We start from the raw sequence: 12240 nt of genomic DNA, 5'->3' as shown, positions 1-12240 counted from the left end.
GGGGATACTGCCTTGAAACATGTCCTTACCGTTTAAGAGGATGAAAGAAAGGGAAAAGCTGAAACTGACTTAAAGATCTGCCTGGACTCCTGCGCACTGCTGCTAAGGAGAACCCATGTGGGAAAATGTGATTGTGTGGATGGATGAGAAGGAGATTATTTAAACTCTTATAGGGTCCATATTCTAGTTAACTCAGTTGATTTCTTCCTGACACACATATCCTTCACAAGGGCAAGGTTGAGTGACATTTTTATTAGCAATAATCTCTGCCTTCTTCTGATTATCTAGAGATTTAAGACCACATAATCATCCTCCACGTCAGAGTAGGGCAGGAGGAGGAGGGAATAGGCTAAGAGGCCCCAAATCCCTCCTAACACTTGCTTCTTCCCTATCAGCAAGATTAGTCAACCGCACTGTTGACTATGTTCAGACCTAACAGGCCAGGCAGGGCCGAACTGGGCTTTCCAGGGCCTGAGGAGCAGCATTTCTGAGAGCAGGGCCTGGGACCTCAGGGGCACTTGTCCAGGCAGGTCTCTTGGAGACAGTGGCAGTGACCAGGCTAAGGACCCTATGACAATCAGGGTAATAAGCAAGAGATTTGACTCCATCAGCCATGCTGAAACAGACTACCAAGAGGAGAGGGTCTTGGAGCTACAAACCCTGGAGTACTCTGGAGAGTGAGGACCCTCCAAGCGCAGGTACCAACCAACACCGCAGGAGCTCCACAGGGACTCGTTCAGGCTCCCACGGCAGCATCACGCCATGGACTGAGGTCAGATATAACTACTACATCGAGGAGGACGATAGTGGCGGAGAGGAGGAGGAAGAGTGGAAGGACAACCTTGCCAAGGAGGACCAGCAGCTAGGGGAGATCACCACTGCACAGCTGGATGGCCATACAGACACTCCAGCCCAGTTGTCCATGCTGAACGTGAATGTTGGCGGCCACAGCTACCAGTTAGATTACTGCGAATTGGCCAGCTACCCCAAAACACGCCTGGGCCGCCTTGTCACCTCCACGACCCGCAGCCGCCAGCTGGGCCTGTGTGATGACTATGAGGCCAAGACGGACGAATACTTCTTCGATCGTGATCCAGATGTCTTCCAGCTCGTCTACAATTTCTACACATCAGGGGTTCTGTTAGTGCGAGATGAGCTGTGCCCTCAAAACTTCCTGGAGGAGCTGGGCTATTGGGGCGTGAGGCTCAAGTACACACCACGCTGTTGCCGCATCTGCTTCGAGGAGCGACGCGAGGAACTGAGTGAACAGCTCAAGATCCAACGCGAGCTGCGCGCACAGGCGCAGGCAGAGGAGGCTGAAGAGCTCTTCCGGGACATGCGCTTCTGTGGAGCACAGCGGCGCCGCCTCTGGAACTTCATGGAGAAGCCCTTTTCATCTGTGGCTGCTAAGGTCATGGGGGTGGCCTCCAACCTCTTTGTGCTCATCTCAGTGGTGACACTGACACTCAACACCGTGGAGGAGATGCAGCAGCAGGCAGAGGAGGGCACAGGTGGCGACCCGGGGCCCATCCTGGAGCACCTGGAGATGCTGTGTGTAGCGTTCTTCACGCTTGAGTACCTGCTGCGTCTTATCTCCACACCAGACCTGCGGCGCTTTGCGCGCAGCGCCCTCAACCTGGTGGACCTGGTGGCCATACTGCCGCTTTACCTGCAGCTGCTGCTCGAGGGCTTCACTGAGGAGGTTCAGGGGTACAGCAGGGGCTCAACACATGATCAAGACCTAGAGACGGTGAGCCGTGTGGGCAAGGTGGGCCAGGTACTACGCATCATGCGCCTCATGCGTATCTTCCGCATCCTTAAGCTAGCTCGCCACTCCACGGGACTGCGTGCCTTTGGCTTCACGTTGCTCCAGTGCTACCAGCAGGTGGGCTGCCTCCTGCTCTTTATCACCTTGGGCATTTTTACCTTCTCTGCAGCTGTCTACTCTGTGGAGCATGACGTGCCTGGCACCAACTTCACCAACATCCTTCAAGCCTGGTGGTGGGCCGCGGTGAGTACCATGACCCCTGAGTTTCTCTATTCTCTTTTGTATCCAGACACTACTCTTTTCATCCCATCACAAAATGGGAATTGATGTTAACAAGTTGGAAAGACATAGACATTTATAGTCTAGTAAGTAACTAAACTTGACTTGGTCTCAAGAATCTTTAAATCCTGATTTATCTTAAAATTCTTGACAGGCAGATTTTAAGAAAGATTCATTGTGAGTGTGGGTTGTTTCATTGTCTTCGTTATTATTAATTACAACCTATGGATCATCCAATATCCTAAATGGTTTATAAAGTTTATGTCATATAAATATCACATTCCTGTGTGGCAGTTACCATCATCATTTTCTTTAAAAAAAAAAAAAAAAAGGCAAGGTAGGGGGGAAAGTAGGAAATTGCTTCAGTTTTCAAGGGAAGCTGTAGATTTATGCAGAGAAGTGAGATTTGACTAAATAGTCTGACTCTAAAATTCCACTGCTTTGGGTTCTAGTTAAATATGTGTGAAAAGAAACACCTAATATGACACTATTTCTAAGTATACAAAAGTTCTTTCAGAATTACCTATAGTTGTTCCATTGTACAGCTAGAGGAACAGGTACAGAGAGTTTGGGTGCAGACACACAGCTCTGGGTGCAAAGCTAGGATTAAAACCCTGTGCCCTTTGCACACCCCAGCACTATCGCTTCCTAACTTTAGTTACTTTGCATACCTTGCCTAATTTGTACGGCTAAAGTATTAATTATTTTTTCATTGTTTTCTTTTGTATTTGTCTTTTTATACTATCTTATGCCATTTACTCAAATATCTGTGTTTCTGGTGTTCTTGATTTATCCCTGAAAATAAATGCTAACTAGTTCTTCTCAGTCCAGTGAATAAACTAGTATATATGGGAAAGTAGATGTAGTCTTTCCTTATTAAAGTAGTTTGCAATGCCTTTAAAGAGAGTAAGCAAACATAAAAAAGGAAGCAGATATTTTCAGTATTCACTTTGTGTATGTTAAAACCCAGAATCTGATGTGAAATTCTGAGATGAACCAATGCAGGACTACCAACAGTGTAGTATAACATGATGGAAGATTTACAGCACTGGGTTCTAGTCTCAGATCTGCCAATAATTAACTGGGACCAAATGAACTTCACTCCATCATTCTCTCTGCTCAGTTTCCACATCTCTAAAAGAGGAAGTGAGACTTGTAGAGCTCTGCAGTTCAATGAGTCTTTCTTCCCTTGAAAGCAAGAGAGCTCATATGTATACCAGGACTTACAAGCTTTCTTCAATGACAGGATGACATTAGGCTCTTCTAAATGAGCTTAGCCAAATGCCACTCCTCTGATCATATTCCAAGTGACGAAAGGTCATCCCCATAGTAGATAAACCGTGGGTACAGATGGAGCTCATGGAGAATGATTTGTCCCGAGCAAATGACATTTACTTTGGAGGTGACTAAGGCAGGAAGGCAAAAGAGTAAATCCTCATGATGATATAATACAAGGTTTAGAGTCAAATTTTCAGTTATCTAAATATCTTAAAAGGCTCACAGAGGTTGGCATTGGCCCTAGGGGACTCTTTCATACTACATTTAACCCACAATGTTTGCTTTAACTTTTTATGTATTAATGTAAACATTTTTATTAGTTATGTCATTAATATTGAATTTTTACTTTTAAAATATTTCCGGAAGTGAATAACCATTGATCCACTTAATTTCCTGATCTGTTTAAGGTACACTGAAGTTTAAAACTTTTAGTTATCCCCTTTTATGTTAAATTGGAATCATTTTACTCAAGATAGATGTTTTCTATAATTTTTACAATAATAATTGAATTACCATTCAGTTTTTATCCATAATTACTTTACCAATTATGCTTTTACCAATGTGAGGTTTTTCCTTTTTTTTTCTTTTATTTTTTTAGTAGCCATTATCTTTATCAGACACTATTTCAAGGACTAAATTTTGCACATTCTAACCTTTCCGTTTACCAACAGCCTTCATCCACTTTTTGAGATTTATACCAGTATAAATAATTATGTATTAGATAAATGATCGATAACTTGTGTCTTTTCACTAAGTAAATCTCTGAACACAATAGAAGTAATTCCCCTTGAATTTTAGGACTATTCATTCCCCAGAGCTGATGTTATTAATCCTGTTCTTTCCTGTACTTCTGATTACCTTGTACATTGTGTACTAAGGGTTCTTATCCTCACAGAGCAAGGAGGAAGGAATGCTGTCAAGATGATATACACAAAGATGGCTTGGTTCTCGTATATAGGTGCAAAATGAAAAGATACAAAATAATGGGCCAATTCCTCATTTAACCCACAAAAAATCCATCTTATTCACTCACTGTGCAAGAAGTTACTGAACACGAATGTGCCAAGTACTATTCCAAGCACTAGGGATACAGAGTGATTGGGGAGGGGATGAAAAATCTTTTCAAAATAGAGCTTGCATTCTAGTGGACAAAGACATAATAAATAAGATATTGGTGTGTCTTGTGTGGCAATATGGGTGGTAGAATTTCCCTTTAATGGTATAGTCAGAGAAGGCCTCTTAGAGAAGGTGACATTGAGATAAAACTTGAATGATGAGGAGAAACTCACCTAAATACACATAACTAAATAGACGTCAGAATCTGACCAGTGGAATCCCAAAAGCAACTGTGGATCCAGTGGTCTCCATGTATTTTATTGATCAAACCATCTCATTATTTTAGAAATTTTGAGCACAAATAAGATAAATGTGTATTTAGTTATCTATAAATAAGTGATTTATTGCCACAATAATAATGTCTTAGAAAACACCTCACAGTCCAGAAGCTTAAAACATCAAGCATTCATTTAGCACATCAGTATAAAATTGAGCAGTTTAGTCTGACTTTAACTGGAAGGTTCTTCTCATTTGGTGTCACTTGTTCTCATGTCTGATGGTCAACTGTATGATACATGGGAAGGGGAAGGCACAGGCTGTACATCCCTCATATATAGAATAGGAATATGTGCTCGGCAGCCGCAAAGGGCAAGAGGAAGCGTACCAGCCCAATCATGAAACTGCTATATTGCTTCTGTTCATATTTGCTTAATTCATTTAATTGTTCATATTTGCTCAACCCATATTTGCTCAGCAAATCACATGGCTGTACTCATTCAAGAGGCCAGGCAGGTTGGCCCAACCAGAAGAGGAAAGCTCTGGGAAGTTACGTGGCAAAGAGCTTGACTACGGGGCAATATAACAATTAGGCCCAATATTAACATTATTCTACTGCAGCGGTATATTACTGCTCAAATATATTGCACCCATCAGAAAACATACACTCACAAAATGACAATTTCAAAATGAGGTTTAAAAAAATTATGATTGATATTGTGTTATGCAACTCCAGAACTGTATCCCTTGTGAAATCTTTGTCACACATGAAAAACAGATTTTCTAATCCATTCTCCTGTGTTTTTTAGTGTTTTCTGGACAACCCCAAACCTGACTTGCTTATAATAATCTTCCCTGTCCCTATGCCAAGGACCCTGAAACTTTCCTCCTTAATTCTACTTGGAGTTTTAGGAATACAGTCATTTTCATTATTGTGAATTCTCCTACAGCTGCAAAACAAATCCCTCATGGGCCCTTTCATCTGCAAAAGCTAATGCATGAGGATATAAGATAGACCCATCTTACTCGTCTGTCAAATGGAGATTATTTGTGAGTGCTAATGTAATAAGAAACATATGTAAACTAGCCTGTTCTAAGACTGCAATAAATAGAAGCTACCATATCTGGCTAGTTGATAGTCTTTATCACACAGAAGCAATAACCTTTGCTGCCAAATTTATTTTGGGGAAAATCAAAACAGTAGTGATTCCTTTTCTACCGGGAAAAAAAGTGACTGTAAAACATATAAAAGGGTCAGTTGTTCTGTCAAGAGAGAACTTCCCAGTGTGCAGATAAACAGGCCATGCCTGGAAGAGCTCCAGCAATTTGGGGGTTCTCTAGGTTGTCTGTAGGGAGTGAGAGATGCATGGAACAGATCAACAAGGACAGTCAACTCTGTGATGAAGCTATAATTATTGGCCTCTTGTGTGGGTATATTTTTAAGTAGAAAAGATCCATTGAACTATCAACAAACCATTTCACTCTGAGCATTCCAGAGCAAGTTAAAGTTGTAGAAACCAAACAAGAAACTTAGGATCTGAACTCATTACTTCAGAAACTTCCGAAAAGAAAATTTATCTCAAGCCAAGGGACCAGATAATTGCACCCAGAGATCTTGCTCTGATCTTTCTGTTTCCTCGAATATGTTATCCTTTCCTTGCAAAAAGTTGGCATCTGCAAGATCACTGAAGTTTATTTTAATTGATTGCTTTGAGGAGATTCATTTGGAAAAGTGAACTAGTCAGATTACAGTGTGGAAACCAAGGTGGGTATTTGGTATAGGGAAATAGATACATAGGTATTAAAAGGAAGAGCAAGAATAGCAACTGCAAGGAATAGCTGTTGGCCTTAGAACTAGGAAAACAAATAGGAGTAGGCAGTGTAATCAGAGCTTTGGAGCACAGAGGAGGGGCACTGTGTAGCTGATGCACAGATTTCTAAGATGGCCTTGGAGGTTGGTATGACAAAAATGCCATAGATATCTGCTTTTACTGGAGGGATGATAGAAACCAGCAGCAGCAGTTAAGATTCTTCTGACCTCATCCCACCATCCAGGCTCCACCATGTGCCTCCACTTGGTAGAATATAACCAGAAGACAGTAGGTAAGGGAATCCCAGTTACAGAATTACAAAAGTGTATGGAAAGTGTCAGGCCTGGAATTGAGAGTGACCAGAGAATGTCTGGCACAAGAAGGGTTCGAGTTCTCCTAGTTCCTTCAGAAACAGCACAGGAGTTATAAATGGGACAAGGGCTCATAGACACTTAATGACTTTTGATCTTATGGGTCCCTGATTTAGAAATGGTCCTCTGATACATCTTCAAAATATGCTCTTCTCATTGTCCAGTAGAACTTATGTGGAGCCTGATGGAATTTTAGAGGGCAGTGAGAGGTACTGAATAAGCTCAGGATACAGAGGACAGCATACTGGGTACCTTCTTGTGGGTAGATTAATAGAGCCCAGACTTGAAATGGTTTTACTTTCATGAACACATGCCTCCTTATTGTGCCACTTATGTACATGTTGGAGTATAATATACAGATATAAAATATACAGATGAGTGTTGTTCTCTTCAAAGTGATTTCCCATGAGATCATTCTAACAGTGTTTCCACTAATCAAAACATTCTTTGAATTCCAATGAGGAATTACCTTCAGAGATTGTGACATATACATTTGCTTCTTTGTAATGGTACTACATATTAACCTTTCTTGAGGATGCATTCAGTATTTTAAAATTGTCAAATACATCTTGAGTTTAAAATTGGTGCCTAGAATTAACCATCAAAGTGGATACAACCTTATATCAAAGTCTTGCCACAAGTCTTTTGTGCAAATTATAATCAAAACAGGATTCCAAAAATATTTGTTACAACAGTAGCATGGGTAAATATCGTCTTTGAAACTGACTGCTTTGAAGGACAACATGCGCTGAAATATATAATAATCTTAGGCAGAAAAGGCCAGTCTTAACCACCTTCAATTCTTTGAGAAAACTAGAAAGGATATTATTTTCAAAAATTAGTTTTATTCCCTGAGGTCACAATTCCTAGATTCATGGTGTCAAGACTTTCTCTATGCCTATTTTTAAAAAACTTTTTACTGGTGCATTATAATTATACATAATAGTGGGACTCAGAGAGAGACATGGTAGTACAGTCCCGTAATCCCAGAGACTCTGGATGCTGACATTGGAGGACTGCAAGTTTGAGGCCAGCTTGGGCAATTTAGCAATATCCTCAACAACTTAACAAGAACCTGTCTCAAAATAAAAAATAAAAATTGGGGATGTAATTCAATGGTAAAGAGCCCTGGATTCAATTCTTAGTCCTGGGGGTGGGGGGGAAGAAAGAATAGAAGGAAGGAAGGAAGGAAGGAAAGAAGGAAGCAAGGGATGGATGGATTCTCTGTAATATATTCATACATGCATTATAATTTAGTCAATTATTCTTCATTGCTTCCCTTTCACTTCTTTCCCTCCTTTCTCCCCCTGATCCCCCTTTTCTACTCTGCTGGTTTCCCTTATATTATCACCCACCCCACCTCATTTTTTTTTCTCTAGCTTCTTATATGGGAAAATATACAACTCTTGACTTTCTAAGTCTGGCTTATTTCACTTACCATGTTCTCCAGTTCTATTTTCCTGCACACAACATAATTTTGTTCTTCTTTGTGGCTAAGTAAAACTCCATTTGTGTATATATAGCACATTTTCTTTCTCCATTCACCCATTGATGGACATCTAGGCTGATTCCATAATTTGGCTATTGTCAGTTGCGTTGCTATAAACATGGGTGTGCCGGCACCACCTAATTCTTTATGAAGGAAACACATTCCTTTTTCGAAGTAGAAATCCAAATACAGTCGTTGTCAAGTTTTGGAGGAAAATTTGTCCTCATAATGTTTGGCAGGTCAGGGTTTGCTGATTAATGAGTAAGCAGCTAGGGGAAAGTCACATTCTGGCTTTGGGGATCCAAAGTTAAGGAAAATATGTATGTTTTCAGCAGAATGATAGTTTTCAGTTTACAGAATGGCAGGGTCAACCAATTTTTCTGGCTATTAAGTTGGCTTGCAGACATTTTGGTCATGTTTCCAATCCAACTCCTACTAATGTGAGAAATCACTCAATGAGGTCACCTGGGTCAGTTCTGGGCCTTCAGGGTTTAATGTCCATCTAGGGAGAAATAATTTGGCATATGGAGCCTGGATTTTAAAAGAAGTTCCTACAGCCAAGGAATCTAAATTCCTCCCAGAGCAAGAAACAGATCAGTAATTGAATCAAATTAGCCACAAAATAGAGAACACATAAATTAACTGTACATTTTGAAAAAATTCTTGAGAACCAATCGCACACAGACTCCTAGCAGAAGAGGTCTTTTCTCTAAAATTAGAGATCCAAGACACAATAGGCACATCAAATATTTATTCATCTTTAAGCCAATTTTCTTTGCTTTTGACTTTTCACTCAAAGTTCAGCCAAAGAAGAAACAAAACACAAAGAAGTTGGGGCTGGGGCAAAGCAAAGCCAGTGTGGGATTAATCAAAGCTTAAAATAAGCACTGTCTTGATTATTTTCCTTCCTCTGTGTCCTCTCTCTGTCCCTGACCCCTACCTCCCCGCACACACATCCTGGATCCTTGAGTATTGGTTTACTGCAAGGACTCCCAGTTGGATTTTCCTGGATGTTTCATATTCTAAAGCGACCCCATCCTACCGCTCACCTCTGCACTCAAACTCTCTTTAGCCCTCCTCCAGGGGGTGTGAGTTAATGGTGTCAGTGACAGATGAAAATTACTGCTCAACTCACACACCTGAGTGGAGATCTGATCAGGTTTTTTAACTTTTGATGTGGCCGGTGAGAACACACACACACACACACACACACACACACACACACACACACACAAGCATCCATCACAGCCTCTCATCACCCTTTTACTCAGAAGTTAGGAAAAGCAGATTCTCTACAAGAGCCAGAGGGCACCCCTCCCCCTAAATCTCCCTCAGCCACAATTAGCAGAAGTCAGGGAGGAGCCTGTTTCCACAGCCTGTGGATCTAATGAGCTTAACAGATGTAAGCTAACATTATTGCTCACATGTTCTATACCAGGCATTCCTTCATTTCCTGTAACAATCCTGTAAGGTGAGTACTATTCTCCCCATATGTCAAAAGTAGAAACTGAGGTAGAGAGAGCTTAAATGACTCACCCAACTCACATGGCTGGGAAGTGGATTCAGACCCAAGAAGTCTAGTGTGGTACCTGTTTCCTTAACCTCATCTACATCATCCTGCCTCTTCTATGCTTCCTTGTTTTCTTCCCTTATGGGAAAGGCAGCACATCCCTCAGCAGTTCTCTCGTCAGAGATGGAGCTCTGAGCCCTGAAACCTCACCGGGAGGCATACTTTGTCTCACTTTTTTTTTTAACTGAGGATTGAACCCAGGGGTACTTTACCACTGAGCTACATCCCCAGCCCATTTTATTTTTATCTTTAGAGACAGGGTCTTGCTAAGTTGCTGGGGCTGCCCTTGAACTTGAGATCCTTCTGGCCCAACGTCAGGATTTGCTAAGATGACAGGCATGTGCCACTGCCCCCTGGTACACTTTGTCCGTTTGGTGGGCTGGATAGAGCTGTGATTCTTATCAGCTTCACCAGATTTTTCAGCTGACTCATTTTTCCATTTAATTCTTATTGATCAATCAATCACACTTGTAAGTTCAAACTGACCCTTACATCTTCAAAACAAAAATGGTTTCATTTCTAGGCTAAAGGCCACTTCAGAATGGTCAGTAGGTGAATTTGTATGATTACTGCAGTCTCCTGGAATATTGTGGCAATGACTGTACAAATCAATGGAGCAATAAGTGCCACCTGGAGTTGTGCAAGGCAGAATTTACAACTGTGAGCAACAGCGTGGCTTAAGAGGCTTCTAGTAATTTGGCCAACAGTCTAGGGACCACAGGAAGCACATGAGGCATAAAAAAAAAAAATGGGTCCCCAAGGGATTTTCCCAAGGTTTTCTCTGGCTATACTGATAACTAGTCTCATAGGTATCTGCATTTTAAAACAGAAGCTTGTTAACCTAAATAAATCTCTCATTATTGGGATTTAAAACAGTATGACGAGTGGTAAGAAGAATTTCATGTGAAGTGTGCATAATTTGGGTCTGTGAGGTCTTCCAACAATACCGTCACAAAATAAGAAGTGTTTCTCTGGACACTTGCAATTAAGGTGCCTTCATATAAAATATCTCCATTGAACTATATAACAACTCTGAGAAGTGCTATAATTGTCTTCATTTTTAAAGATGAAAGGGAGACAATGGAGGCGCTGAATGCCATTTATGTGCATGATAGTGTGTTGAGTGCTATATATTTATTTTCTAAATTTAGTTTTCACAAGAATCATGGGAGTTAGGTGGTACCATCTAAGTATCTGAATGTTTTGCCCAAGGGGTCTCAGCTGGGAAGAGTCAGGGTCAGAATTTGAACACTGGTTTTTACTGGCTTTAAGTCCAAGCTCATTTCTAATACATTCGTGATCCAGGCCAACCCAGGGAACTCCTATTCTGATGCTGGCCCCAGCTGGGGACAGGGGTAGGGTGATAATGACCAGCATTTACTGAGCACATTCTGTACCAGGAACTCAACATATGTTATCTTAAATTCTCTTTACAATAACCCTTTAAAGTAGTATCTCTACCCCCATGTTATATATGAGTATCTATGAGGAATAGTCAGGTTTCAAACCAGAGTCTTCAAGCTCCATAGCTTGTATTCTTTCCATGGCATAAGTCCTATTGGCAGACTTTCTGATACCCTCTGAATATGGCTCCATAAGAAGCTGTTACATGCCCCTGGGTACCTGCAGGGAGACAGAGGATGCCCTCCTGCCTGTTTCTGTCTTTCTCCTCCCTTGTAGTACTAACAGTTCCATTCTGCTTTCCCTCCATACAGGTGAGCCTCTCCACTGTGGGCTATGGAGACATGTGCCCAGAGACCCACCTAGGCAGGCTCTTTGCCTTCCTCTGCATTGCTTTCGGAATCATTCTCAATGGGATGCCCATTTCCATCCTCTACAACAAGTTCTCTGACTACTATAGCAAGCTCAAAGCTTATGAATATACCGCCATACGTAGGGAGAGAGGAAACGTGGACTTCATGCAGAGAGCCAGAAAGAAGATGGCTGAGTGTCTGGCTAGAAGCAACACACAGCCCACCCCAAGGCAAGAGAATACTTCATAGGATTTGTCTCTGTTAGATTCCAGGAATTTTAAGACTTCATTTGCTCCCTTTATTATGATGAATGGCAGCAAAAGAACATGTGGGGCAGACATACACAAAGGCATTCAGTTCATAAAATTCTATCTCTAGAAATATTCATTTTGGCCAGAATGCCTCATTGTGCTCATGCAACTGAGTTGTATGCAAAAACCTAACCTTTCCAATGATGCTGATGTTGAAAATGGTTTGAAAGGAGCAACATCTTGGATTTGTATTTTAGCTTCTCACGGCATCCATATTTTTGGAATTGAGTTGGCTTGAGAGAATTTTCTTAAAGAAAAATAAGATGTTTTTGTTCAG

At 41.3% G+C, this 12240-nt stretch overlaps 1 protein-coding gene across 1 annotated transcript; it reads left to right on the top strand.

Annotated features, from left to right (window-relative positions):
- Window positions 1-613: 613 nt before the first annotated feature.
- Kcnv2 (potassium voltage-gated channel modifier subfamily V member 2) lies at window positions 614-11901 on the top strand. The gene is made up of 2 exons (XM_076841482.1): window positions 614-2011; window positions 11614-11901. The coding sequence occupies exons 1-2, from the start codon at window positions 614-616 to the stop codon at window positions 11899-11901; spliced, it is 1686 nt and encodes a 561-aa protein (XP_076697597.1).
- The last annotated feature ends 339 nt before the right edge of the window (window positions 11902-12240 follow it).

This window comes from Callospermophilus lateralis, chromosome 2 (genome assembly GCF_048772815.1).
Source record: "Callospermophilus lateralis isolate mCalLat2 chromosome 2, mCalLat2.hap1, whole genome shotgun sequence".
Lineage (NCBI taxonomy): Eukaryota > Metazoa > Chordata > Mammalia > Rodentia > Sciuridae > Callospermophilus > Callospermophilus lateralis.
Note: the sequence above shows the minus strand (reverse complement) of the source record. Positions and strands in the feature narration are given on the sequence as shown.